The 27,339-nt window shown below is 41.8% G+C and overlaps 2 protein-coding genes across 2 annotated transcripts; one reads left to right on the forward strand and one right to left on the reverse strand.

The window, feature by feature from the left end:
• Positions 1-3,595: 3,595 nt before the first annotated feature.
• On the reverse strand, positions 3,596-12,041 carry lcat (lecithin-cholesterol acyltransferase). The gene is made up of 7 exons (XM_026172938.1): positions 11,528-12,041; positions 7,907-8,063; positions 7,569-7,684; positions 7,269-7,364; positions 5,000-5,224; positions 4,729-4,924; positions 3,596-4,429 (listed from the first exon to the last, which is right to left on the reverse strand). The coding sequence occupies exons 1-7, from the start codon at positions 11,676-11,678 to the stop codon at positions 4,048-4,050; spliced, it is 1,323 nt and encodes a 440-aa protein (XP_026028723.1). The 5' UTR covers positions 11,679-12,041; the 3' UTR covers positions 3,596-4,047.
• Positions 12,042-13,234: 1,193 nt separating this feature from the next.
• On the forward strand, positions 13,235-27,339 carry uba2 (ubiquitin-like modifier activating enzyme 2). Its single transcript, XM_026172939.1, has 17 exons — positions 13,235-13,466; positions 16,122-16,205; positions 16,316-16,386; positions 16,493-16,557; positions 16,648-16,748; positions 16,954-17,075; positions 18,699-18,766; positions 18,928-19,049; positions 19,426-19,525; positions 20,002-20,153; positions 21,877-21,970; positions 22,141-22,253; positions 22,679-22,834; positions 23,524-23,620; positions 24,250-24,355; positions 24,460-24,602; positions 26,024-27,339. Exons 1-17 carry the CDS (start codon positions 13,326-13,328, stop codon positions 26,227-26,229), a joined length of 1,941 nt encoding a protein of 646 aa, XP_026028724.1. The 5' UTR covers positions 13,235-13,325; the 3' UTR covers positions 26,230-27,339.

Raw genomic sequence — 27,339 nt, forward strand, 5'->3', positions numbered from 1 at the left:
AGGGTCTTATGAATCGCTCTTTGTCTGGTCCCTCACCCAGGGCCAATTTGCCATGGGAGACCCTACCAGGGGGCAAAAGCCCCCAGACAACATAGCCCCTGGGATCCCTGTGACACACAAACCCCTCCACCACGATAAGGTAGCGATTCAAGGAGGGGATTGTATTGTAATGCGGTTTTCGTCCTGGTCGCGGAACACTGGACCAGCTCTTTATCCTCTCCAGGATACTTGAGGGTGCATGGGAGTTTGCCCAACCAGTCTACATGTGTTTTGTGGACTTGGAGAAGGCATTCGACCGTGTCCCTCGGGGTGTCCTGTGGGAGGTGTTGCGGGAATATGGGGTGTCTGGCCCATTGCTACGGGCCATTCTATCCCTATACAACCGTTGCAAGAGCTTGGTTCGCATTGCCGGCAATAAGTCGGACTCGTTCCCGGTGGGTGATGGGCTCCGCCAGGGCTGCCCTTTGTCTCCGGTTCTGTTCATAATTTTTATGGACAGGATTTCTAGGCGCAGCCAAGTGGCGGAGGGCTTTCACTTTGGTGGCCTCAGAATCTCATCTCTGATTTTTGCAGATGATGTGGTTCTGTTGGCTTCATCGGGTGAGGGCCTCCAGCTCGCACTGGAACGGTTCGCAGCCGAGTGTGAAGCAGCGGGAATGAGGATCAGCACCTCCAAATCTGAGGCCATGGTTCTCAGCCGGAAAAGGGTGGAGTGCCCACTCCGGGTCGGGGATGAGTTCCTGCCCCAAGTGGAGGAGTTCAAGTATCTCGGGGTCTTGTTCGCGAGTGATGGGAGAAGGGAGCCGGAGATCGACAGACGGATTGGGGCTGCAGCTGCAGTAATGCGGATGCTGCACCGGTCCGTCGTGGTGAAGAGGGAGCTGAGTGTAAAAGCGAAGCTCTCAATTTACCGGTCGATCTACGTCCCTACCCTCACCTATGGCCACGAGCTGTGGGTAGTGACCGAAAGAACGAGATCGCGGATACAAGCGATCTCGTTCAGCTGGCTCCTTTCGATGTAGAGCAGCTGCTGCTCCACATCGAAAGGAGCCAGCTGAGGTGGTTCGGGCATCTGACAAGGATGCCCCCTGGGCGCCTCCTGGGTGAGGTGTTCCAGGCATGTCCCAGCGGGAGGAGGCCCCGGGGCAGACCCAGGACACGCTGGAGAGATTATATCTCTCGGCTGGCCTGGGAACGCCTTGGTATTCCCCCGGATAAGCTGGAGGAGGTGGCTGGGGAGAGGGAGGTCTGGGCCTCTTTGCTTAGGCTGCTGCCCCCGCGACCCTGCCCCGGACAAAGCGGATGAAGATGGATGGATGGATGGATGGATGGATATATTAATTGTACCGTTTGGATGATTATTTACCTTAAACTATACGCTACCAAAAAGTGTCCCCTCTTTCTATCCATATAATCCATATAATCCATCCTCTCTTTTCTACCATAATGTGTTTTATTTAGCAAATACATAAAAAAAAACTTACTCATGAAAATAAAGATCTTTCTCCTTAACAAGTCAGTCCAACTCCAACCTCTTAGATCACGTGGTTGTACCTGTCAGTTATTCAAATTAGCTGAGGTTTTGAAAGCCTATGTTTTATGTTTTATGCCACAATAAGTGGCGCTGTTGTTTCTCTCGTCTTCCATGTGTAGAGCTTCCAACTATTGGCCCATTCAAACTTAATTGGCATACATCTATTAGCTGATCTGGGCGTAGTAAGCCAATTACAAAAGGGCAGCTCCCTGGCCAGCTGAGGCTGCTTCTGACTCTCTGTGACTTAGTAGATTTTGTGTGTGAATAGAATGGTTGTGTTAGGAGGTTGGACAGGTAAGCTTGGGGGTACCCTGTAGATATGTAACAGAGGAACAGTTATTAGAAACACTAGGGTGTGCGGTTGATACCTCTCTTGTGAAGATATGCGTAGCTTATTTGAGAGTTTAAAAATGTGTTAGGTAGGATGTAGAATTATTGTAGAGACACTGACACTGCCCTGGATGCAATAAAGGCCTGAGTGTGTAATGAATTTAGGAGTAGATTTCTAGGAGGCCCTTCCCCATTTTGAACTGTGAAAGTAAGACAAAGAGAAGTTAATGTTGAGTGGAAATTCCCCAGGGGAGACCTGGGTGGGGTCTACCAGTTACCAGTGTTTGTAATATGTTAACTCTGTTTTCTCTGTTGTGTAGAGGAATTTGGTGTAGCTTAGGTGAGGAGATTACTCTTACTCTTGCACGTCTTCCCTTCTAGGAGATGCATGCTTAAATGAAGATGAATAAAGATGAATAAAGGTTTTGTGAAAATGACTACTGAGTTCCGGTGCCGTCTCTGGATGCCCGAGGAATAAAAAGAACCGGGGTGAAACTGATTTCTTAACACTTGAATGGTTTTGACTGACCCCTTGTGTAGATGGGCCTTTTTGTTTGAGCATTGGTTGACTTGACCTTTAGAGAAGCTGTAGGCACTATTAATTTCTTTGATTTGCCTCAACCACCTGGTCCTCCTCCCCCACATTTTTCTTTTGTTAACTCTATTATTTTTAACACATAATAAATGGCAAATAAACACTGCATGACTTTTACACCTGCCCATATGTCAAGCTGGAGTTTGTGACACAAACATTCCACACAAGTGGAGTCTTTGTCACAAGTGTCCTCGCCCTGATACATTCTACTTTTAATTATTGTAGGAACCACAAGTAAAGTAAACCAGCAGTCTGAGAGTAAACTACTCTGAAGTAATATGATAATGTGGGGTCTTGAGTAAAGTAATAAGTGCAGTATACAGTATAAACTGTTTTTTTTAAAACAAACAAACAAGCAAACAAACAAAAAGAACATGTGAAACATGTGACAAGACAAATAAATGTCCCTCTGCAGGGAAAAACAGTGTGATGCTGGCATCAAGTTATTTAGAGTTCCTTTGAAATCTTTTTTTAACTCTAAACTATTATTTTACAGATTCAGTGTGACATCAGTGTAAAATATCCGCCAGCATAGGAAGCTTTTATTTGTCCTGCATGTACATAATTGTTGCACAATGACTCCTGAAAAAAAAGAATAATAATATATATGTCTATGAATCTTAGCTTTGTCTAAAGATTAGCCATTATGTGTTCCTTACAGTTTAAAATTCTGCAGTTAACATAAAGGAAATTAAATTATATTGACCACAATTATCCAGATTATTTCTTAAAACACTTGATTGCAGGACAGACTTTATTTTGAAAGAGGAGTCGCGAACTCTTCTTTCAGTCATGAACGCGCCGTGGCTCCTGCTCCTCTGCGCTCTCTTGAGGATGGGAAGGCACTTTCTGACGGGGGCAACTATTTTGGCACTACACCTGGCTGTAACGCAACTTCAGCGAGTCAAGAGTCCACAGCAGCAGATGCTGTCGAACAACAGATGAGATAAAGGCTTGACTTTTGTACTGGAACCAAACAAGTGACCCACACAGGTGGACTTTTGTGACCTTAAATGCTGTAATTTTAAGGTGAACCATTCAGACGGCTGTTTACACAACAGCACTTCAAAAAATATTCATGATCATTGCTCATAACTTATCAAAAACAAAGTTTCTGAGGGAATAATCCAATAATCTCACACAACAAAATGTCTCATATTTATTGGGTCTTTATGCATGAAAATAATAAAATGATAATGATGATGTAACAGGAGGACACAGATGAAAACAAGAAAACTAAAACCATCATAAAAATTTCTTACTACATTTTTAATTACTGTGATTATTATATTTCCATAATTGCCACCAAGTTTCAGACGTAAGGTAACTAAACACATGACCTCAGTTTAGTAATAATCAGGTCAGGGTTAAAACCCACATTGTTGAGTCAGCAGCGTTTAGTTAAGATAAAGTGGTCAGGACTATTTGCTGGGGGGGGGGGGTCAGTGATAGATTCTCCCCAAGTCCAGATTGGTTTTGAGCTGTTGTACCTGCTTGAGATAAGAGACGGTACTGGTATTTGTTTTAAGCTTGATGTTTGATCTGGCTCAAAAGTCACTTATGTGAGACTCTAGCACTGTAAATGGCTTCAAACTCCTGAACGCCTGTATTCAGTGTCAGTTCTGACATCAACCTCTGTGGGTGTGTCCGATTTGCCCTCCAGGATGTCCTGGATTTGGTTGAGCACCTTTTCGTGAAACACCATATCCAGATGGAACAGCCCTCTGAACTCTGTGATATGGACGGGCTTCTCCTGCTTCCCCACCCAGCGTTTGCATAAACTCATGCTGAACGTGTCCACCGTGCCGTCTCCATCGGCATAAACAAAGTCCACTGGGTCCCCGTTGGGAAAGACCTCGTCGTAGATGTTTGTTACGGCAGTTGGAAGGCCCATGCCATACATACACCATACCTCGACGCCAGGAGGGTGGAGATCACTAGTGAGGTTCTTGGTGTCCTCCAACATATACCTGGAGCCAACAAGAGGGCATGATCATTGTTTGCTATTAGAAAAAATACACCAAAAAGAGAAGTATTTGATCTATATGCTAAAAAGGTATAGTTCAAGAAAAAGCAAGATGCTACCATTTAGATAGAAATAGAAGTAGAAGACAAAGAGCCCAGAAATTTCACACTTTCTGCTCTCAAAGGAGAGGTAAAGCAGTAAATACAGATGACCACTGGTACTATACAATTTCTGGTCTGCTTTTTTAACTTTTGGCAATCAAGACTTTCTAAAACCAACCAAACCAACCAAACTGTTTCTTACCAGCCTTCCTCATTATCAATGTCTTTGAAAAACCGTTGGTAGTCCTTTGTAGTGTAGTTAAAGTTCGGCGTGGAGATGAATACGTGGTCACTTGGCCAGATGCCCTCTAGAGGAAGCATCCACGCATTGGTGGTTACCATCCTCTGCTCCTCCCGAATCTTTAGGTTCGAAATCATCGAGAGGCCATCATTTTCTCCTGTAAAGAGTTTCAGGTTCACACCGCTTTCTAGCCCCTCCATCTGTATTCTGTTCTGTGCGTTCTTATCATTACCTGAAGCCAGGACCTTGAGTACTTTTACTGCACCCCCCCATGGCGCTCCTAGAGAAATGAAGCCTCTGATGTATTTGTCCTTCCAGGCTTGAGGCTGCTGGTTGAGGAAGTAGAGGACATAGTGGCATCCCATGCTGTGTCCCACCAGGTAGACAGGCTCCTGATACTGGTTGTACATCTCCTCAACCAGGTTTTGCAGCTTTGCTAAGTACTCTGCATTCTCATCTGTGGGGGGACGAAGGGAAATAAAAACGTTACAGGCTCACAGCAAGAACCTTAAGAGGTGCACATCAAACGTCATTATGTAGTGTAATTAAAATTTGGTTGCATCTGGTCAAAATAACTTGAGAACCTGCTGCCACAATCAGGACATGCAACACCAAATGTACTCACAGTCAGTGTGTGAATAAAAACTAGTGAGTTTGTTTTAGAGTTTTGGTGTCCTAAAAGAAAATCCACTCCTCTCTCTAGGGTTAGCTCTAAGAACCAGCTGGTAAATAAAAATCACGTGGTCCTTAGCAGGTATTAAAATGAGGTAACTGCAACCTCAGATGAAAAGCAACCTGTGATATGCTACACTGTGTCAATATATATTTTTAAAAAGCTAAACCAACATGCAGAAGCAGTGTGTGAAAAACAAAATACACTCCTTTTACTTCCAGTGGAATTAATAGGATAAGTAGCAGCCAGGCGCTGCTAATCAGAGCATTTGATTATTGAGATTTTGGCAGTTTGATGGTCTGCAGCATTCAGATATGTGTTAACACAATGACAAATGGCCTGTATTTATATAGCGCTTTACTAGTCCCCAAGGACCCCAAAGCGCTTTACATATCCAGTCATCCACCCATTCACACACTGGTGATGGCAAGCTACATTGTAGCCACAGCCACCCTGGGGCGCACTGACAGAGGCGAGGCTGCCGGACACTGGCGCCACCGGGCCCTCTGACCACCACCAGTAGGCAACGGGTGAAGTGTCTTGCCCAAGGACGCAACGACTGAGACTGCCCAAGCTGGGGCTCGAACCGGCAACCTTCCGATTACAAGGCGAACTGCCAACTCTTAAGCCACGATCGCCCATAAGGAGGAAATATATCAGCAATAATCAATAAGGCCATTCCCATACAGTCTGAAGTCCATCATTGTACAGTGAGAAGACGAAAACATTCATGATATCTACATACCAGCAAATTTACCCCAGGAGCTACATCTCAGACTCTACAGGTCTCAGTCAGCATGTTAAAAAAAGGCTGTTCAAGTTTGGCTTGATTGCCAACAGAAAGCCTCTTCTTAGGTTTGCAAAGTTGCATCTGAGCAAAGACCTCAGGAACAATGTCCTTTAGAAAAATAAGACCAAAGTGGACATGTGGACCATAATGCACAGCATCACATGTAGCATAAACCAAATACAACATATCAGCACAAATCCCTCATATTAAATGTTTTCAACTGAATCCAGTGGTAGTGGAGAGGTGATGATTTGGACTTGTTTTGCAGCCATAGCACCTGGGTACCTTTCAGTAGTTGGGTCAACCATGAACTCTATATATAGAAGTATTCTAGAGTCAAATGTGAAACCATTTGTCTGACTTCAACCTGATTAAAATGTGGCAGGACATCAAAAACAATTGCCCAAAAACTTCAAGAAGAGTTGTTATAATGTGAAGAATGCGCCAAACTTCCTCTACAGCAATGTAAGAATCTAACAAAGTCACACAGAAAACAAATACTTGAAGTTATATTTGCTACACGCTACCAAATTATGGGGTGTACAATACTGTAGCATCAGCATATATTAGTATTCTCGACCGACAACTTTATCGCTTGGTTCAATCCTGCTTCTCCCACCGACATAACAAACGCACCTTTCCAGCACTAAAGTCAGCAACTTGCAGAAGAACATAGTGAAGTATATAGTTGTTAAAGTGGCTAGTGAAGACTTTTCTTCTCAGAAGTTGGGAGACATTAAAAGTCAAAGTAATTACCACAATTATCTGTACTATACTAGGAAGCACATCTGAAAATTGCTCCTATTGTATTAAAAAAAGTAACATGACTTTAATACATGATTAAATAAAAGCATAAGTTAATGTTCTTTAGTAATGTAGATTTTTATCATTGACCCCCCCTGCGTGGCATAATTAGTAAAAAAAAAAGAAAAAACAGCACAAGCTGAGCTGCTCAGGAAACTTCTTTTGTATACTCGTAAGCAAACACATGCAAAGCACCGTGCTTTCTCTCTTAACATAAAAATAATACAGACTTACTAGGAGCTACTCTCCAATCATACGGTGCTCCGCGGACGGTCTCGTTTCGGATGTAGCCCACGTTGACCAGATGTTCCACCATGGTGTAAAAGTAACCTTCAGAGAACAGTAGCAGACTCGGTCAGTTTAAGAGTCCAAATCTAGTATGGAAATAAAGCACTGGGCTACATGTTCCTTTATATTTTTGCCTTCATGACCATTAAACATTTCTCTGTTACTCAGTGTAGAAATACATTAAAAGATGTCAGAAACTAGTCCCCCAAATTTACCAGTTTACCAACACAGATGTATTTTTCTCACCAGCCAGTCTGTTATAGTCAAGATATTCAATGGAATAGGTCTGCCCAAATCCAGGCACTCGCACCTGCACCCCGGGTGAGTTGGATGACCGCCGAGTTGTCCTGTTGTAAGCGAGTCTGCAGGACGCACAAATGTGGAAACACATGGCTAAGTTTTCAAATTCTGCAAAACATGTATTCAGTGATGAAAAACCTGACTAAAGATAAACAAAACTGACAAGCGTAAGTATAACATAAAAGTCTGTTCCTCAGCTGTCACCTACAGTAAGGCAAAGTTGTAGATCAAAGGTGTTGTTAAACTGCTTAAACGTGGATGTGAGAGCAGACAGCAGGTCTCACCTGATGTTATCGATCCAGCAGTCCACACCTATGGGTATGAACATGTTGAGGTCGATCCACAGTGGGAACCATTTCTCAGTTTTCTTGTAGCACAGCCAGTGGACCAGCGACGGCTTGTCTATTTTGGCTTCCAGACGGTTCCCCAGGTTCCCCGGTACTGAGCAGGAGGGCACATGCAAACACAACAGTGTGTCAAATGTTAATTGTACTGCAGGAAAAAGTGGGACCAATACACAGCACTGCAAACTGCTGCCGAAGTTCAGCAAACTTCCAATTCAATTCAATTCAATTCAATTTTATTTATATAGTGCCAAATCACAACAACAGCCGTCTCAAGGCACTTTGTGAGATAAGGTAGACCCTACAATAATACATACAGAGAAAAATCCAACAATCAAATGGCCCCCTATGAGCAAGCACTTTGGCGACAGTGGGAAGGAAAAACTCCCTTTTAACAGGAAGAAACCTCTGGCAGAACCAGGCTCAGGGAGGGGCGGAGCCATCTGCTGTGACCGGTTGGGGTGAGGGAAGGAAAACAGGATTAAGACATGCTGTGGAAGAGAGACAGAGATTAATAACAGGTATGATTCAATGCAGAGAGGTCTATTAACAACCATGCAACAAAGAACTGATGAACTGATGGACTTCCCAGACAGCTGTCATAAATCAATGATCCTAATCATATTTTTTTTTACAGATTGCGTGTCATCAGAAGGAATCAGAAGCTCTCTGACTTCTTCAGTTTCATATTGTATGAAATATGAAACATGAAACTGAGGAATCATTTAATTGAACTGAAAGAAATCAAAGAGATTATTCATTAATTAAAGCTGTGATAAGAGTTTGCAAAGTGACTTTTTGCATGATGAAGAGTCACCAGCTCAGAGAGCTGGGAACCACTGCTATAGATCACTGGTCATAGGAAATAAAAATAAAAACTATACTTTTCGGAAAAGATCATCAGAATTTTTTGACATTTGGAAGATGCTTCTGGAGCTATTAAAGACTGGGGAGGTTGAGATTAAAGACTGGGGGGGTTGAGATTAAAGACTGGGGGGGTTGAGATTAAAGACTGGGGGGGTTGAGATTAAAGACTGGGGGGGTTGAGATTAAAGACTGGGAACACTGAGGAACTGGAGAGAGACTGAATTAAAATCTGCAACTAAATTTGGGAATGTATACAGTATACACTATCCTGTACTTTTTTTTGTATTTTATTTTTCAATTTTGTTAAATTTCATATATATAGAATTCAGTCAGAATTCAAAACAACAGGTCAAAATAAAATTTAAATTAAAACTAATTAGAAAATACAAAGCTATAATAACCCCTACCTACACTCTGTCTTATTGTGTTTTTCTGTTTCTCCTTGATATCCTGTCAATATTCTGTCTCCTGTTTTGCAATTAAAAAATGTGCACAGCTGCTTTGCTCTGGAGGATCCTGAGACCAGATGTTGATAAGCTAATTTCCTGCCACATTAAAGAGTTATATAATTTAAGTTGGAAATAAAAACCACACTACAATTTAGAAAACAAAACAAAAACAAACAGTGGAATCCAATTTATCTAATGTTGTTATATTAATGATCTCATTTTCACTTTAAGAAGGAAACGTCTGCGGTTGGGAAGGTCTGAGATTTATTCTTTGGTTGCTCTCAGACCTTTAAACATCACCAGGGCTGCAGCTGAAAATGATAAAAACTAAAACTATCTTTTGCTTATCTAAATATGAGTAATAACAATTATAATACATCTGTTCTTTTATGACTTAATGAAAGAGCACTTATAGCACAAACACACACTTTAGGTGTTTTCAGTGCTGTAATTTACTGTCTGATTCCTTTCATGTTGCAGTCGCTCACATCACTGCTTTTATGTGGTTAACCTCTTATAATAACATAGTTTTACCTGAATCAGTTGCTCTGCTCCCAGATATCGCCCCTTTCATGCGAACACACTCGTGCTTCGATAGATAAATCCTGGGTTAACTTATCAAGCTCATAATCACCTTTGATCGACGGCTTAGCCTGATTGCTAATGCTGAAACCAGAGAAAGAAAGGTGACCTGGTAATGTTGAACTTGCTTCAAAGTACAGGGCCCATGCCAGGATGCTCCCTCCACCATGCCTTAGAGTTGTGATGATGTGTTGCCTTTATTCCTTCAGACTTAGCATCTTTGCACACAAGACGACTGCTAAATAGGTGATGTGAAACATCGAGGTGGCATTTTGCAAACTTTAAAATTTCAGCAACGCTTTTTTTTGTTTGTTTGTTTTTGTTTTTCATTTTGAGTGGTTGCTTCCTTTCTTTGTCCTTCCATAACCACCATTCTTTTTCAGTGTTAAAGATATATTTCAGGAAGTTGCAGAGATTTCTGCAGGTGTTTCATGTTGACTCTTTGGTACTTCTACTCTCGCTGAACACTTTTAAGGTCTTGTCAAAGCTGTCGGTTGACACCTACCAGTCTTTCTTGAAACGAGCCGACAGTAATCTGCCTTTTTTTTATAGGTAAGGACATTTCTACACCCATCTCTTCCACTTATTTCACTTACTTTTTTCACAAAATCATATTGAAGTCATGGGTAAAACTGTTAGTGCTGTTTAGTCACATTGTTTTTTGAGTTTAAATAAATGTCAGTCGATTGGTTCACTTAAAGCAATCAATGTAGAACTCAAAGCATTTTCTTTATCTCCTTTTAGTCAAAATCTCCTCATTTTGTTTGCCTGTCCTTTACTTGGAGCTCCTGTGCAGTAGACTGCACAAATCCCTGACTGGACGATGACTTTTTGACTGCTAACTGTGAATCACAAGCAGCAGAAAGAGGGAAATGGTACAGTGTAAGCCTAAAAGGGATAACATCATCTAATTTCTAATAGCACAAAACCTACCAAAACACTTTATCCCGGGGTGGGTGATTTACGATGATTACCTTGATGTGGTCACATGTTTTCTTTTAGCCTTAATTTACCCAGAATTCAGCAAATAAGGTGTATTTGACATAGCAGACAGTTTTGTGAAATGCAAATATTTGGATCTGTTTCTGAATTTGCGAAACTGACCCCTGACCCACAGGAGAAGCTGCATGATTTACCGTTACCCAGCTACACTATTTGCACCGCGTACACAGCAGTTCTTCTGCGATCTGGTCAGTCCAGTGTTTAAACATCATCATATCAAAGACAATAAAAATACCACTTCTTCAAATTCTGAGGCGAAAATGTCTCTCTCTGGATGTTTGAGATTTCATAAAAAGGCAAGCTGAACTTTAAAAGAAATTTCTTGAGATAGAGAGGACGATTTATTTTAAATTATATGTAGGAAAAGAACAGGTTTAATAGTCTTTCAGTTTGAGCGTGGAGGTTTATCCAAAGCACAGTCACTAAATTGTGTCCCTAAAGCTTTCCTGATGAGAAAACACTGATATTGCCTGCAGGGTCAAATGTACAGAGTGCTGTGTGTGACCTAAAAACACCCCCACCCCCCGACTGTACTGGACCTTCGTGCTACATGTTTCCGCATAGATGTCCAGCTAAATCAACAATAAATCTCGGGTATATATCACAGCAGTATATTTTAATCTTCCATACATATTAACAAACAGACAGACCCTGTACTTACCGATAATAAGTGGAGGAGTGCTGTTGCTGGGTACTTTAGGTTTGGCTGGGGGAGGAAAGACAACGTTGACGATCCAGAAACCTGAGGAGTGATGAAGCCCCAGCAGAAATGCAAGCAGCAGCACTAAGCTCAAGTGTCCTGCGGATCCCATCTTTTCCTTCGGGCAGCTGTGGCGCTCTGGACGGAGCTCAGTCTGTGCGCTGCAGCTGGAGGCGGAGGCAGAGGCGGGCCAGCCGGGAAGAAAACACGCGAGGTCACACCAGAGGAAACCCTGTGTTTACCATCTCTGAAGTAAAAGTGCATCCACACGTCCTGGGCTGCTGAGTGCTGCGGGAACCACGTTTAATTCTCTCAAGGTCTGCGCCAAGAGTGTCTGGTCAGAGTGGCACGCAGGAGCAAATAAAACGTGTACGGTACGGGTACACCGCCCTATCGATCCCTCTTACGTGTGTTTATTTACGCCTCAGAAGGCAAATGATTGACAAAGACTATTTTTTAATGAAAATGTTCTGATTTTTTTTTTTCAAGCAAGCAAAGCCAAATGTGATGTGTGCAACGTGAAGCTGAAGTGAACGTATCCCACTTCTCTTCACAGACCAGCTTTGAATGTATGCACAGAGAGATTTCCAAAAAGACTTTAATATAAAAATGATCATCTGCCCCCAAAAGGTTATTCCTGATGTTTTACATTTTTTAAATGTTCAATATCCTTATTTATTTTGGGTAATTATCTTATAGCCTACAGGATTTAAGAAGGAGTTATTTTTTAAAATAATAAAATGACTTATTCTCAATTTCTGCTACCCTCTTGGCCAGATTTCTCTTTAAAAAAAACAACAACACACTTTTACTGTCAACGAGCCGTTTAACCTGGATAAATACATCATAAGTCGTTCTGAGCCAGAAAGAACGTTTTAGTCTTAAGGTAGATCCCCAATCAGTTTTTTTTTTTGGCAAAGTGACTTTTATATAACCCCAATGTATCTAGGTGTAAAGTCCCAATGACGCGAAAAATGTCATTTTTGACAGAATTTGTAACAAATATGACATCACAGTCCACAGGACTGTCATTTCAGTCATTTCAGAGTGTTTTATATTGTAAAGTAAAGACCCTACAATACTAGAAAAAACCCTCTAACAATCAAACAACCCCCTATGAATAAGTATTTGGCAACAGTAGAGAGGAAAAAACTCCCTTTGAATAGGAAAAAACCACTGGCACAACTAGTCTCAGCAAGGGGCAGCCACCTGCAGTGAGTGGTTGGGGGGTGAGGGGAAAGAGAAGAGAATTGCTGTTAAGTATAAATACTAATGAAATGACAAGAAATTAGATTTAGACAATGCTATTCAAGGAGCTTTATCTTATATATATCTTATACAATAGGGGTGGGCAACTCCAAGGCCTCAAGGGCCGGTGTCCTGCAGGTTTTAGATATCACCCTGGGTCAACACACCTGAATTAATGAGTAGTTCATTACCAGGCCTCTGGAGAACTTCAAGACATGTTGAGGGGGTAATTTAGCCATTTGAATCAACTGTGTTGGATCAAGGACACATCTAAAACCTGCAGGACACCAGCCGTTGAAGCCTGGAATTGCGAATCCCTATTATAAAAGCCTTATCTTTTATATCGTAAATACTAGTGGCATTTGGAAGAGGGCGCTAAAATGACAAACTACTACTTTTTCTCACAAAAGAAAAAGTGTGTGACCCGGAAGTGGGTGGGTCTTGGGTTGTGTAGAAGAAGAAGCTAACAGCTAGCCTCCGGGAGCTGCAGGTTCTGTCTTTAGCCATCAACATGGTCCAACTTGTGGGTTCCCTCCGAAAAGAGCTGGCTGATTCCATCTCCACCTGCAAGGTCCTGGTAGTGGGAGCAGGAGGGATCGGCTGCGAGCTGCTGAAGAACCTTGTACTCACCGGCTTCAAAAACATCGAAGTGGTCCGTCCCGTTCACGCTGTTTGTTTGTGTGGCTGTGTCTTTGGTAGCTAGCCGGCTAGCATGCTAACTGGTTCTTTGTGCTGCAATGAGTGTGTCAAGAGGAGACGTGTGGGCTCAGGCTAATTGCTGAGACGTGGCATTCAAAGATGAGCTGTATTACTATCTCGCTGGTGGTTTGTTAACACCGCGTGAACAGCGTCAAATGGACCGGCAAGGATATCTATCTGTGAGGGTGGAAAAAAAGTCGAACAAGATCGTAGCGATGTAGCCGGGATATTTGGCGCCATTATCACTGCTAAGTTAGCCAGTCAACTTCTTTGTAAGGACACCGCGGGCTGTGTGCCACCATGGAGGTGCTTAGACATCTCCGTGCTTAGCCATGGACGGTGTATTATAGGGAAAAAACATCCTCACTGTATCTATCAACGCAAAACGCTCAGTTTCTTTATTCATAGAATGTATGTGCGTGCTGGTTGGGGGCTGAGCGTGAGGAGTTCACGGGTGCTCAGAAAGTGCTGTTAAATTGTGTATTAAATTCTCCCTTACGTACTGTGTGGTTTAGAGCCAAGGACCCCCCCCCCCCCTTTGTGTCTGTACCATTTCATTTTTTTAACTGCAGAATGCATAAATGGCCAATCTGACATTAATAAATAGAGGCTTTAAATTTCACAACACTGGTAGGAGGAAAAAACACCAAGCACACTGTATTGTCATCACACTGTTGTACCTAAGATATAACACAACCACCACATTGATTTAAGAAATGTGTTACTGAAAATGGAAATGGCAAGAGCACTTTGGAACTGTTGAGATTTATTATGTATAACAATTAGAGCTTACTTCTATATCAACTACCAGTTATTATATTATTAAGTTGTTATTAATTAACACTTCGGGCACTTAACCATACGTTCTTTGGGCATCATAATCTATACACTTAAAACTCTTTACCAACCTCAAATCAATGGTCAGTTTAGAATAATAAATTAACATAATGTGCATATCTTTTCACTGTGAAGCCAGAGTGAACAGCAAGAGCATGCAAACTTAACACACAGTCACCTCAGCCAGAAGTCTGCATGCTGTGAGGGGACATTTCTAACTACTGCATTACTGTGCCTATTACAGATCTTATATGTGTCAGGGCACCCTCTGACCTCTGTTTCTTTTGTCACTGTCCATAGAGTAGTGGTTTACACATTTGCCTGACAAGCAATAGATCTGATCAAATGATGTGCATTGACCCACTGTGGCAACCCTTTGTGAATAAGAGAGTACCCAAAAGTAGGTTTTGGTGTTTTGAGGGTCCTACATGACCTCGGCAAGTGCCATTCTCTTCAGGAAGCTGGGTAAATGTAGTGGGAACGCAGACATTTCCTTTTCACAGTGACAAGGTCTGCGTTGAACTTTGTCACCATTGAGGGTCTGTGAGGCTTCTGGTTTTCAAACTAGAGAGTGATGTCTCAAGTTTGCTCCTATTCCTTATTCTGTTCTTGTTAGAAGCAGTTTGCACTGGTTACGCTATTGTATTTCTTTATTTAATTATTATATTTTTGGTAACATTATAATTGATACAACCAAATAAGAACCTGCAGATTGATTTCAGATTTGCTTACCCCTCTCTTGAGTGTAGTGTCCTGTATTTGGGGGACATTTGAGAATGACATTGACATGATAAGCTAGAAAAGTCAGGAGTGTCTAGTTTGTCTCAGTAAACTCTTGATGACATTGTTTGAGCCTGTGCTCGCCTTCTCTCTTATCCTGCTGGTATCAGTCTCCCAGAGTCAAACATGAGACTGCGTGCATTTAATGTCTGCAGCCAAAATAACCGGCGCTGCAGTATTTTATTTATGAAAGTAGAATCCATCCTGTCTGTCCTCGCTCTTTACATAAACAGTTTCATTTTTTTTGTCATCTGGCATCCACCACAGACTTCATTAGTTAAGGCTACTACAGCCTCTCCCTCTTAAAAAGGGTCAACGACAGGTCGTAAAGTCTTCTGGTTATCTTTTACTTTACTGTCATCATCTCAGTGGTACCTGCAAACACCCTGTGTGAGGTTTTTTTGCTGCTTGTGCCTGTAATCCTGTAGCAGTTAACCAGCTACTGTTTAAATAATTTAATTAACCTCTTGGCTAGAATTGAGATAACATTGTGAAACTTTTATTTGTCACCGACTGAATTAGCAGCAGTGCTATACACACAGAACACTCTGTCTCACCCTCTCCCTATCATCCCCTTCTCTCACACCAACCTTGTGCAAAACCTTCTCTGCAGTCTTCCTCTCACCTGCCTGGCAGCTCAATATTCAGCATCCTTTGTCCAATATATCCATATCTATCTATTCCTGCATATGTCCAAACTATCTCAGTCTTGCCTCTCTAACTTTGTATCCAAACGCAGCACATAGAAAACACATTAATGCAAATCTAGAACAATTAAAATGCAGTAAAATAGTTATATGAAAAGAAAGACGTTCAGCAGAGAATTACTTGTTTCTCTTGGTGTTTAAAATGCTCGTGCAGTCCTCTGATTGTCGCACTGACTTACCCCTGTTTGTTGTGACCTAGCAGGCGTTTCTGTTCAAACAAATAGAAAAGTGTTTGATTGTTGGATTGGACTCGACTGACTTTACAACCCTGTTGATTTTGGCAGATTGACTTGGACACAATTGATGTCAGCAACCTGAACCGTCAGTTCCTCTTTCAGAAGAAGCATGTAGGCAAGTCTAAAGCACAGGTATGTAACTCACCTCTGGTCCTGCAGGCTGCAGAGTTCTGTCTGAGCTGCTATTTTAAACGTCCTCTGTGCACTTTATACATCCGTCCCTTACTCTTGTTGTCTTGTAGGTGGCCAAAGAGAGCGCCTTGCAGTTCTGCCCCAGTGCCAACATCACTGCATACCACGACAGCATCATGAAGCACGTTTCTTTCTCTTTTTTTTTTCACAGTTTGGTCAGTCTGAGGTTAGCTCCTTCAAGAATGTACTGATGTGGGACTGACCGTGGTTTGTTTTTTCCTTAACAGCCCTGAATACAACGTGGAGTTCTTCAGAAAATTCATGCTTGTGATGAACGCCCTGGATAACAGAGGTACCCTCGTCTTACAGCATTACCGAAATATCTTCTTTTACTGCTAACGCTTTCAAATGAGGTAAATAAAACCACGTGTTGCCTCCCCAGCTGCCCGTAACCATGTCAACAGGATGTGTTTGGCAGCTGATATCCCTCTGATAGAGAGTGGCACTGCTGGATACCTGGGACAGGTCACGGTCATCAAGAAGGTAGCACTGATATTTTTTCACACAGAGAACCAACAATTTGGCTGCATGTCTTTAAGCTCTTTTTACATTGTGTGTAAGGTAGCCAAGAACCCAAAGGGAAATGGGGGTCAGACTAAAATTCATCAAGGGCCTTGATTTTGATCTGTGCTGCAGATTTTTGAGCAAGGGCGGTGAACATGTCTCTTCTCTGCTGCTTCTTACCCAGGGAATGACAGAGTGCTACGAGTGCCAGCCGAAACCAGCACAGAAGACCTTCCCAGGATGCACCATAAGAAACACACCATCTGAGCCCATTCACTGCATCGTCTGGGCCAAATATCTCTTCAAGTAAGCCGTGTTCTTTTTACGCATGCATTCTTGGGCTTCAAGTTACATTTGATTGCAGTCTGCGTATTAGTTTAGCAAATATTAGTGGCTTTTGCCAGGCTTGATCTTGCAGGAAGAGGACAGGTTAGGTGAAAAACACATCATGAAATGTGATCCCACTGTGCCTCACTACCTCTAAATCCGGTTGTTCAGTGATGACGCGACGAATCCTACTTCCGGGTCTAAAGTAGTCTGCGTTTAATATGGCTTTTGTGTTGTTAACATGTTTAATGTTTTGTATTTTCTTCTATTTTATCTCAAAAAGCTCCTAAAACAGTCAGTGATCCCTGTTGACCTCCCTCGGCTTTTATTACCGCTAATCATTTATTTAAGCTCAGTTTTTAAAACCTTAGGATGTAACTACAGCCCAGCCCATGCAGCAGCATGAATGACTAACCTCGTATTGTGGATGGATTATCTCAGTTGTTCTCCTGGCTGAAGTTTGGTCCTTTTACAGCATCCTGCCATGCGATTACATTTGTTCCTGACCACCGAGAACATTCACGTTAACTTTTATCGAGTGGAAAAAAAGTTAGCTTGTTTATATTATGCTAACATAGCTGTGTCGCTAGCGGTCACATAGCACATCATTATATACCAGCTAGCCAAACTTCAGTAACCCTACAAACGTCACTGCTGTTTAGTTTTCTGTCTTCATTTATGCTGGAAGTGATAGCAGAGCTGTACGTTTTAATTTGTTTCCAAAACCCCGCAGTCAGGACATACTATATTGTATTTAGATAGAAGCTAGCGAGCTAACTCCCTGCTAACTTCTAACTCCGTTAAATGTCATAAATTCCGTTTTCATGGATGCCTGGATGTTAAAGATGAAAGACTTTAGACAGTTTTTCAACTCTCAGTAATGCCACAGTGATCGTTTGATATATGGAGCTGCAGCGGAGTTTAGACCCAGACACGGCTAGTGACGTCAGACTGAACAATCGGATATTTTCTGCATGATCTGATCACTTTCTGCGTGCAGTTTTTGACACACGCGGTTTTATCTTCTTTTTTCCAGTTAAGACTGGACGTAGAGTAGAGTGTGATCTTGATTAAACTGTTCCTGCACGTGTATGAAAATTACTACATTCAGTTTCATTTATATAGCACCAAATCACAACAACAGTTGCCCATAAGGTGCTTTATACTGTAAGATAAAGAGCCTACAATAATACAGAGAAAACCCAATAATCAGACGACCCACTATAAGCAAGCAGCTGGCAACAGTGTGAAGGAAAAACTAAATTTTAACAGGAAGTATCCTCCAGTGGAATCAGGCTCAAGGAGGGGCAGCCTTCTGCTGTGACCATCTGGGAGTAAGGGGATGGAGACAGAAAGCTGGAGGCTCTGCCTCCCACACAAATATCTGAGGGACCAAAAGTAAATCAGCAGTCTGAGAACAAAGTGCACTGTTGGAGTGACTCAGTGCTATGAGGTCTTACGATTAGATGGGACCTCGTCAGTTGTTAATCACTAATCTAGATATGACCATTTCTAAACCATCAGATGATCTTTCAGAATCATCAGCGGATAATAGGCTGTGTGATGATGTCATCTTCTGTTGTTTGTATGTTGCCACTACAGTCAACTGTTTGGAGAAGAAGATGCAGATCAAGAGGTGTCGCCGGACACAGCGGACCCAGAGGCTGCATGTAAGTGAGAGAGAGAGTGGCATTAATGTGGATTCACAATTTTGAATTCCCTGTTTTGGTTTTTGCGGGGATCCTTTTTGATTGTTTGGTCACACAGCAGGATGAATATTAACGTAGGTTAAAATTAATTGCTGTGTAAAAGCTGTGAATTCGGTTAAAAGGGAATCCCGAAGAGACGGCGGCTCGTGCCACCGCTTCAGATAAGGATGGGGACATCAAGCGTGTTTCCACCAAGGAATGGGCTCGATCCACCGGATATGATTCTGTCAAACTCTTCAATAAGGTAATAAATAAGCAAGCGAGTATAAATGGGATGGGCACGAGATGTTGAGTAGACTGGTGGTTGCCCTTGCTATTCGACGTATTTGAACGTTAGATTAATGAGGAAAGGAATTAATGGTTTCATATTACACCCGAAGTACACAGTTTGCTTGGCAAATATTTGTTTGTTTTCTTTTAGACTAGTTAAATTTCAAGTTTTTTTCCCCTCTCCTTTAAAAACTAGCAGATTATTCGTCAAGAACACAACCGTTGAAGAAGCGATCATTCTGTCCTTATGTGGGCTGCAGAAAATGTTGAGAATCCTAGAGTTTAGTCATTTAGCATAGCATCACCACGGACGTAGAGTAGTTGTTTATGATTGCTCCTTTTTTTTCCAGCTGTTCAAAGATGACATCATGTACCTTCTGACCATGGACAAGTTATGGAAGAAGAGGAAAGCTCCTACACCTTTAGACTGGCACCAGCTAGAGAACAGTGGTATGTCCTTTATGCACGCGGAGCTTAAGCCCATCCAGGCTTTCAGCATCACCTGGCGTTACCTGTGCTCGCGCATGTGTGTTTAGGGGCCATATTTCAACTTGTTTGAGTCAGGAAGACCGAGAAAAGAACTCGAAATATTTTAAATTGTGAGTTTATTACTTGTGTATAAGTTTTACTTCTGAACATGTCCAGCTTCTTTTTGTTGGGAAGATACTGAGCTGCACATTAGCTGTAAGTTTAAACGAAGCAAATATTTTTTGTGTCCTCACAAACATAACAAAAGCACATGACACATGTAATAAAGAACAGCTGTTTGCACAGCGTGCAGCCTGTGGAGGAATTTACTTATGTTTACAGTTCGCTTACACAAGGAACATAACTGCGAGATGTCAGATTTATATTAATTATAAAAAGGGTCACTGCTTTAAAGGCTTCATTAACCACAATATTGTGTGCCTTTCTCTTGGCTTTAGAGTGTCCTAAGGAGGGGACTCCAGCTTCAGGTCTGAAGGACCAGCAGGTTCTGGATGTTTGGGGTTACTGCCAGCTGTTCCAGCACAGCGTGGAGACGCTCCGCTCACAGCTGCAGGAAAAGGGCGAGGGTGCTGAGCTGGTCTGGGATAAGGTAAAGACAAGACGTTCTTGTGAATTAGTTTTTCACTTGATTTTTCCATATAAAAATGGTGGATGCTTGTATGAAACATGCCCACAGCTTTGAAAATGAGGTCAGACTGCTCTGGATACTCAGTCTTTGTTTTTTCTACTCTGTATCATGTCAATGAGAGTGGCTATCCGTAATCCCAGGAAAATAGTTCTGGCAGTACACACAAAAGCCCAACAAACCTACTGTTCAAATCTATTTTTGTGTAGTGTGAGCCAGTCAGAAGTAAGTTGGCTTGAAGGAAGAGGAGCTAAAATTGTTTTAGTCAATGAAGTAGATGATTATTCATGCAAAGCTACTCTACAGTCCAAAAATATGGTGTTGGAAATGAGCTTAACGGGACCTATGAGCATAATTGAGTGTAATATTTTTTAAAATGCTCAAACATACAATGTAGCCAGTGCTTTAAATAAATGACACAGTATGACTGTATTGCAGAAACAATAAAGATGTATTAAGACAATGAATGAAAATTGGTGGACATAAAACAGCCCATTCACTCAGTGGAGTATGCGTTGTGAGTGTAGTGCTGCACTCTGCTGGCTGCCAGAATAAGTACACATTATAATAGTCAACCCTGGTCGCTGAGCTTCACTTGTTGGGCAGGTTTCATTTGGTATGTTAGTATAGTAATTGTACTTTGTACATTCATCTGAATGGCTTTGCAAACTGACAGCCAGCAGATACAATGTTACTCCAGTAGAAAGTTGCTCCAGATGTAATGAAATGCTGCACACAGATGATGAATACCTGCCTCTAATGCTGGGTCATATCATACCGTTCACGGTAATACCGGTATAATGTTGTTTGTTTTCATACGCACATGCCAGAAAAAGCACAGCGGCGAAGGAGAATGAGAAGGGTGAAAGTGGATCGTTGAATGAAACGGATGAACCAGAATTGTTTTGTAAAAATGCTGCAACTTCAGTGGTGTGGAACTGGTTTAGCTTTCGTCCGTCAGATACACAACAAAGCACTATTTTTGGTAGCACATGCTAGCGGACCGTCGTTATTACCGTGGTTTATGGAAAATACGGCACACTTAAAATCAATCCTTTGATTTTTCTGAAAATCGACAGTGCCCCTTATAATCCCGTGTGCCTTATGTATGAATTCTGGTTGTGTTTACTGACCTCGAAATGAGTTTATGTGGTACACGGCGCTCGAAAATCTGTCAAATGTTTTAGTACGACTTTGCTGAGCTACGAACCCGCACCGCTTGATGGATTGTCGGAGCACTACGACTATCGTAGGTAGGAGCCTCGCGGAGTGATACGTAATGAGCTTCAACATAATATTACCGTATTGTGTATATATAACCTTTTTTGTTATTTGTTATCTGCTTTGTAGCAGTTTTGTGATATTATACATGGTTATGCTGAGGATATGTTGGCCAATTTCCACTGGAAATGCCTTTTTGGTTAAACTGTCTGCAAGAAATTTGGATTTGCACTGTTAAATTTTTATATAACTTTAATGCACATAAAAAACAGCTGCTTGTTTAAGTGAAAATACATTGATTTTTTTTTTTTTGCACTAATAACGTTGTGGAGTTGTAAAGTATTTTGTGTAGTGTCAATTATATCGTCAGTTATATCGTTATCGCAAATTTTCAAATGTATATCGTGATAAATATTTTTGGTCCTATCACCCTGCTCTACCTGTCTCCCTCTCCTCTTCCTGTCAGGATGACCCTCCAGCCATGGACTTTGTTACTGCAGCAGCCAACCTGCGTATGCACATCTTCAGTATGAACATGAAAAGTCGCTTTGATGTCAAGTGTAAGTCACGCACAAAGGCTACAAAACAGTCATGTCAGAGTTTTTATTCACAAATCAGTACCAAAAATCTAAATGCGTTTTGCACCTGTGCATGTGCAATGACAATAAAGTTGAATTCTATTCAATTCTATTCTATTCTATTCTAAATGTGTTTGTTAATTTCTCTTCAGCAATGGCAGGTAACATCATCCCAGCTATTGCCACAACCAATGCTGTCATCGCTGGACTCATCGTGCTGGAGGGGCTCAAGATTTTATCTGGGGAACTGGAATCCTGTCGCACGGTCAGTTTGCTGTTATCTGTTTTAGCAGTGGATCATATATGACTCTTGACACTTGTGTACCTACTGCCTTTGGCTTCAGATGCCAAATTTAATGCACACTGTTAGATGAAAATGCCTTAGCATTTTGTCCAACCCACAGGTGGTAATAGACCAGTATGTTCACCCTCCTAAAAGGTGTGATTTGCTAAAGCAACCTAGAATGGGGGAGTATATTTAAGTGTAATGTTGAAAAATATTGTCAAATATTTGTTCTGACTTTATGCCTGCATATTTTTGTTATTGTCCTGTGCAACTTTCATACACAAGCGACAAAGAGCAGCCTAGTTTTTTATGTTAAGAGCCACTACACCAGAGTTTGTCATAACTAGAATACGGCTCCTATAATAAGCCTCTTTTTATGTCCATCTTATTTTTTCTTGCATCAGATCTTCCTGAACAAGTGCCCCAATCTCAGGAAGAAGCTGCTGGTCCCCTGCGTGCTAGACCCGCCCAGCGCTAACTGCTACGTCTGCGCCAGCAAACCTGAAGTCACGGTCAAACTCAACGTGCACAAAACCATGGTGCTCACTCTGCAAGACAAGGTAATGTTACAACACGTCCAATATCGAAGACGATGTCATTAATTGGTAAAATTCCTGAGCATCGCTTATCCTGTCAGACACCTTTCCTTTGCCTTGTTCAGACTGCACCAGTTTCCAGTATCGACTGTGTCAGTTTATGCTTTTGTAGAATCGTAAAATCTTGCCGTGACAGATTACACCTTGTCCCACTGATGAATCTTTCCCGGTGCTTAAAGTTTTTGGTCCCAGAAATCTGGTTAGAGTCAGTTCAATTACATCTAGCAGGTTAAGTGCATTTGTAGGTAATGGGGAAAAGCCTCTAACTAAAGAGCTCCAGTACCTTAATTCACTGCCTCCATTGTAATTCACTGGCCCATAGAAATATGACATATGGAATGTGACATGTCTTTGTGATATCTTAAAACGATCAACTGTTGAGCAAGACTCACATTTTTCTTCCTGAACTGAAGCTCATAAATGTGCTAGTGAGAGTGTATTACTGCTCAGTAAACACTGCTTTTAATAATCAGTTAATCAAGTGCATATGATTATCAGCGCCTGGCTGCTACTATACTGTAATTCCTATGAAAGCAGTAAGGATGTATTTAGTTTTACATGGGATTGTAAAGCGTCACAAAAATGTCATTTTTTTCATGACAGGATGTTGTTTTACTTACTTTTTACTTTGTGTTCCTTGTCTTTCTGTGCAGATTGTGAAGGAGAGGTTTGGTATGGTGGCTCCAGACGTTCAGATAGAAGATGGAAAGGGAACCATCCTCATTTCCTCAGAGGAAGGAGAGACGGAGGGTAAGGAAGAAGGGGGCGGGGGGGATGTAAGACTTTAAGCTTTGACCGGGGGCTTTTAGAGGATAGGGGAAAAGGCAAGGCAGAGAAGAAAAGATGAAAATGATGGTTGTAATCACATCTCAAAGGAGATCTAGAGAGAGATGGTAAAAAGGAAAGACTGGATGGACAGACCAAAAGAAGAGGGACAGGCAAGAGTAAGATCATTTACCCACAAGACAGGAGTGCAAAATAAAACGTACCAGACAATGATGCTAAAGATAATATCTGCCTATAGAGATATAGATGGGAGTTGTTTTTCATTTAGTGCAAGTGGAAAGTGTCCATATGGACAGAAGAGGGTGCTCTAATAGCATTTGTCAGGATGTCTGTAGGTAAAAGTCATTCCAGGGCAAAAACAGAAACGCCTCAGTTAGTCGGCTGGATCTCCGTTTTAATTTGTAACAGCTTTAATGATAAAACTGATACAGTGTTTGAAAGGAGTATAATAACTTTTTTATAGTAGGAATTAATTTAACTACTAACAGTTAGTTAGTAGTTGGTAGTTAAATTATGAAATTGTGTTATTTACGGTCTTTATAGGTTCAAGAATGCATTCTCCTTACATTTATACTTATTCTTTCTCTTCACAGGCAACAACAACAAATTTCTTTCTGATTTTGGGATCCGTAACGGCAGCCGGCTCCAAGCTGACGACTTCCTCCAAGACTACACACTCCTCATTAATGTCCTGCACGTGTATGTACCTGTGTGCATGAACGCATGAATGAAATTCACAGTTTACAGTCAGCCTCTCTAAGGGACCAAAGCTGAAAAGTGTGTGCATCTCTCCTTATTGGCAGTGAGGACCTAGAGCGGGATGTGGAATTCGAGGTAGTAGGTGAGGCCCCAGATAAGGCTCCACCCCCTCAGACTAACCAAGAGGAGGTTAATAGCATCACCAACGGCAACAAGGACTCCGCCCAGCCGTCAACATCCTCTAAAGGTCAGCATCGTAGTGGTCACGATGCTAATGCCATGACTGGAGGCGTTAACATACAGTCTTGTAAAAATGATAATAAAGTGACGCCCTCTGGAACTGCTGTGGACGTTTTCAGTACGTTTATCCTCCTACAGAAAAGCCTACAGATACAGATTTCAGAAATATGTTAGTCCAAATCAAGACAAATATTAATAGTGTGACATTTGGAGAAGCCAAAAGTTCTTTGAAGGAAAATCGGAATCTGACGGTGGGAAATTTGACCAGTTTATTCAAAATTGCCTCAGTTTGGGGATCCTTCGGGGTTTTCCATTGCGCTGTCATTATCTGTATGCTTTTCAACATTTTGATGAGATTCTCAGCTTCAACTTATTCATTGCATAAGCTTTGGTTTCCTCTTTTTGAGTTGGTCCTTGGTGGTCCACTGACTTCTGGGTGTTTGTCTCGCAGCAAGGCTGCTAAGCAACCCCAAACAGTAACATTTCCACCACCATGACTCACAGTTGGCATGAGGGTGTTTTCCTGAAAACACACATTCAGCATGCCCATCACTGTGATGGCCAAACAACTCTTGAGTTTCTTCGTCTAGAGCACATCTTTGCCTACATGTACACTATTTTTGTGCTCTAAAAGCTCACCTCACATTCATGTTACATTTCTGCTGTCCTTTTGTAATTATATATACACTTTGACACAAGCAGTTAGAAGAGACTTAGTTCTGTGTCAGAAGTTGAGCTCTCAAGCCGATAGGTGTGCTCAACAGATCAGTCCTGAATAAGCTGGCAGTTGTGGAGGTTTGGCAAAAAGACCAACCAAGGGTCAGTGTCACTACTGTACTGTAAATCTGTGATGGATTAGTTTTACTTTAAAATAATCACGCACACAAACACACATTCTAAAAATGACTATATAAGCTTATTTTAACAAGAAAGAAAGAAATGATAGTATAAATAAAAATGAGCACTTAAGTGTCCCTCTTATCAGCTCCATCGAATGGAAAGTTTTTTTTGTTTGTTTGTTTCAATAGTTTTTTGGGGCGTTCCAGGCTTTGTTGAGACAGGCCAGTGGAGAGAGCGCTGGGGCAATCCCAGCCTCTGCATTAGTCTTATTGAAAATGGGTTTTCTCCTTAACACAGCGAGCTAAGCCAGTGCAGCAAAAACTAGGCCCTATTGGAGCACTATCCACTTGCAGCACTGCATAATGTGAGAGCTGTGTCCTGCTCCAGACTTTAGGGTAACCGCTGCAGTAATTAGTGAATATAAGTGGACATATTTTAGCTGAACAACCAAAATAAATGGCTTGGTTTTCTTTTTTACTTTTTTCTACTATTTATCTTGTTTTTGAGCACTACGGTCTAAAAGGGCAATCGTTGTTTGTTCTCTGTTGTGCAAATAAACCTGTATCGTTTCTTCTTCTTCGATCTCAGCTCCGTCAGAGGATGACGACATCATGATAGTCGACTCTGATGAGGAGGATGGGGCGGCTTCCAGCTCAGCAGCAGCAGCAGCGACGGGTGGCACAAAGAGGAAGCACTCAGACGCCGAAACTGGCGAGACCTCCACCAAGCGCCCACGGACAGACCAATCGGCAGGCGACAACAATGACGACGATGACATAATCGCTCTGGACTAACTCCCCTCCCTTTCTCCTGAGGGACTGCAAACTCTTTGACTGCTCGTAATTTTGACTCGAGACAGACAGTAGGTTTAAATAAAACACCTCCTTCATGAAGAACCGTTTACAACCCGGGCTTCTCTTTCAACAGTTTCCCCCCCCAAATGTGTTTGTGCTTTGGTACTCCCTCCACTCTCTGACATGATGCTGTAAATAGATCCTACAATATATCCTACGGGGGGGGGGGAGAAAAAGTTTTGACGAAAAAAAATACATAGACTTCCTGTTATGTCACTTCTACTTCTCTTGTTGGTTAAATAAACAAAAAGTGCATTTTTTTTGTATTTTTTTATAAACGTACTGTATTTCTCATGCTACACAAGTCAGGGTGTTTTTGTGCTTTGATGTCAAGTTTCAAAGGAATAAGATTTAAAAAACCAAAACATTTTCTTGGGTTGTAATATTGATCTCAGTTTTTGTGAAGATGGGGACAGAGGGGTTAGGGGGGCAGGTTGTGCTGAATCAGTCTGGGTGGGTGTGGACAGGGGCTGGCCTGTAGGTGCTGTTGACGTCTGTCAGCAGGTCAGTAAAGCACAGAGGCACTGATGGCAAGTTTGTGCCAAGGGGTGTTTGTTAGCTACCTCTTTTCTAGAACTGACATGTTTAGGCTCCAAGAAGGTAAACATGCCCTCCATCACTTCATCGCAGTGAGGTGTCCAGCTCTTAGAGAACAAGTTACTCGAACAGCCACGGAGACGAGACAACACACCTCCCTGGGGAAATGGCAATGACTGAACTGTACACTTTTTAAAGGCAGTAGTAATTCAATGTTAAACATGTTACAGTTTTATTTTTCTTGGCTCTGTTTGAGTCTAGAAACGGTTAAAAAACAGAGCAGCAGTTTGTCCTGTTTGATGCTGCAGAGGTTAAACTAGGTTGTCTGGCAGCAGTGTCCTGCACTTAAATAACGTGAGAGCCACGGGCACTTCATGACCTGCTGTCTTCTCCCGTCTAACCCTTGTGTTGATGTCCATAATTTCATGTTTTATTGTGATCTGACTTATTGAAAAGCTATGAGAGCCCTTTGGACCAATTTGATGAAGATAATAAACTCAAAAATTGCAGATG

Source organism: Astatotilapia calliptera, chromosome 7, assembly GCF_900246225.1.
Source record: "Astatotilapia calliptera chromosome 7, fAstCal1.2, whole genome shotgun sequence".
NCBI classification, from domain to species: Eukaryota; Metazoa; Chordata; class Actinopteri; order Cichliformes; family Cichlidae; genus Astatotilapia; species Astatotilapia calliptera.

Excerpts from the sequence above, each read along its gene's own strand:
- lcat (XM_026172938.1), bottom strand. The coding sequence starts at position 11,678 with ATGGGATCCGCAGGACACTTGAGCTTAGTGCTGCTGCTTGCATTTCTG. Across the intron at positions 4,925-4,999 it reads ACTCAAGGTCCTGGCTTCAG|GAGAAAATGATGGCCTCTCG; the intron begins GTAATGATAAGA and ends AACTCTTTACAG. Across the intron at positions 4,430-4,728 it reads ATTGATAATGAGGAAGGCTG|GTATATGTTGGAGGACACCA; the intron begins GTAAGAAACAGT and ends TGTTGGCTCCAG.
- uba2 (XM_026172939.1), top strand. The coding sequence starts at position 13,326 with ATGGTCCAACTTGTGGGTTCCCTCCGAAAAGAGCTGGCTGATTCCATC. Across the intron at positions 19,526-20,001 it reads GCACCAGCTAGAGAACAGTG|AGTGTCCTAAGGAGGGGACT; the intron begins GTATGTCCTTTA and ends TCTTGGCTTTAG. Across the intron at positions 20,154-21,876 it reads CTGAGCTGGTCTGGGATAAG|GATGACCCTCCAGCCATGGA; the intron begins GTAAAGACAAGA and ends TCTTCCTGTCAG.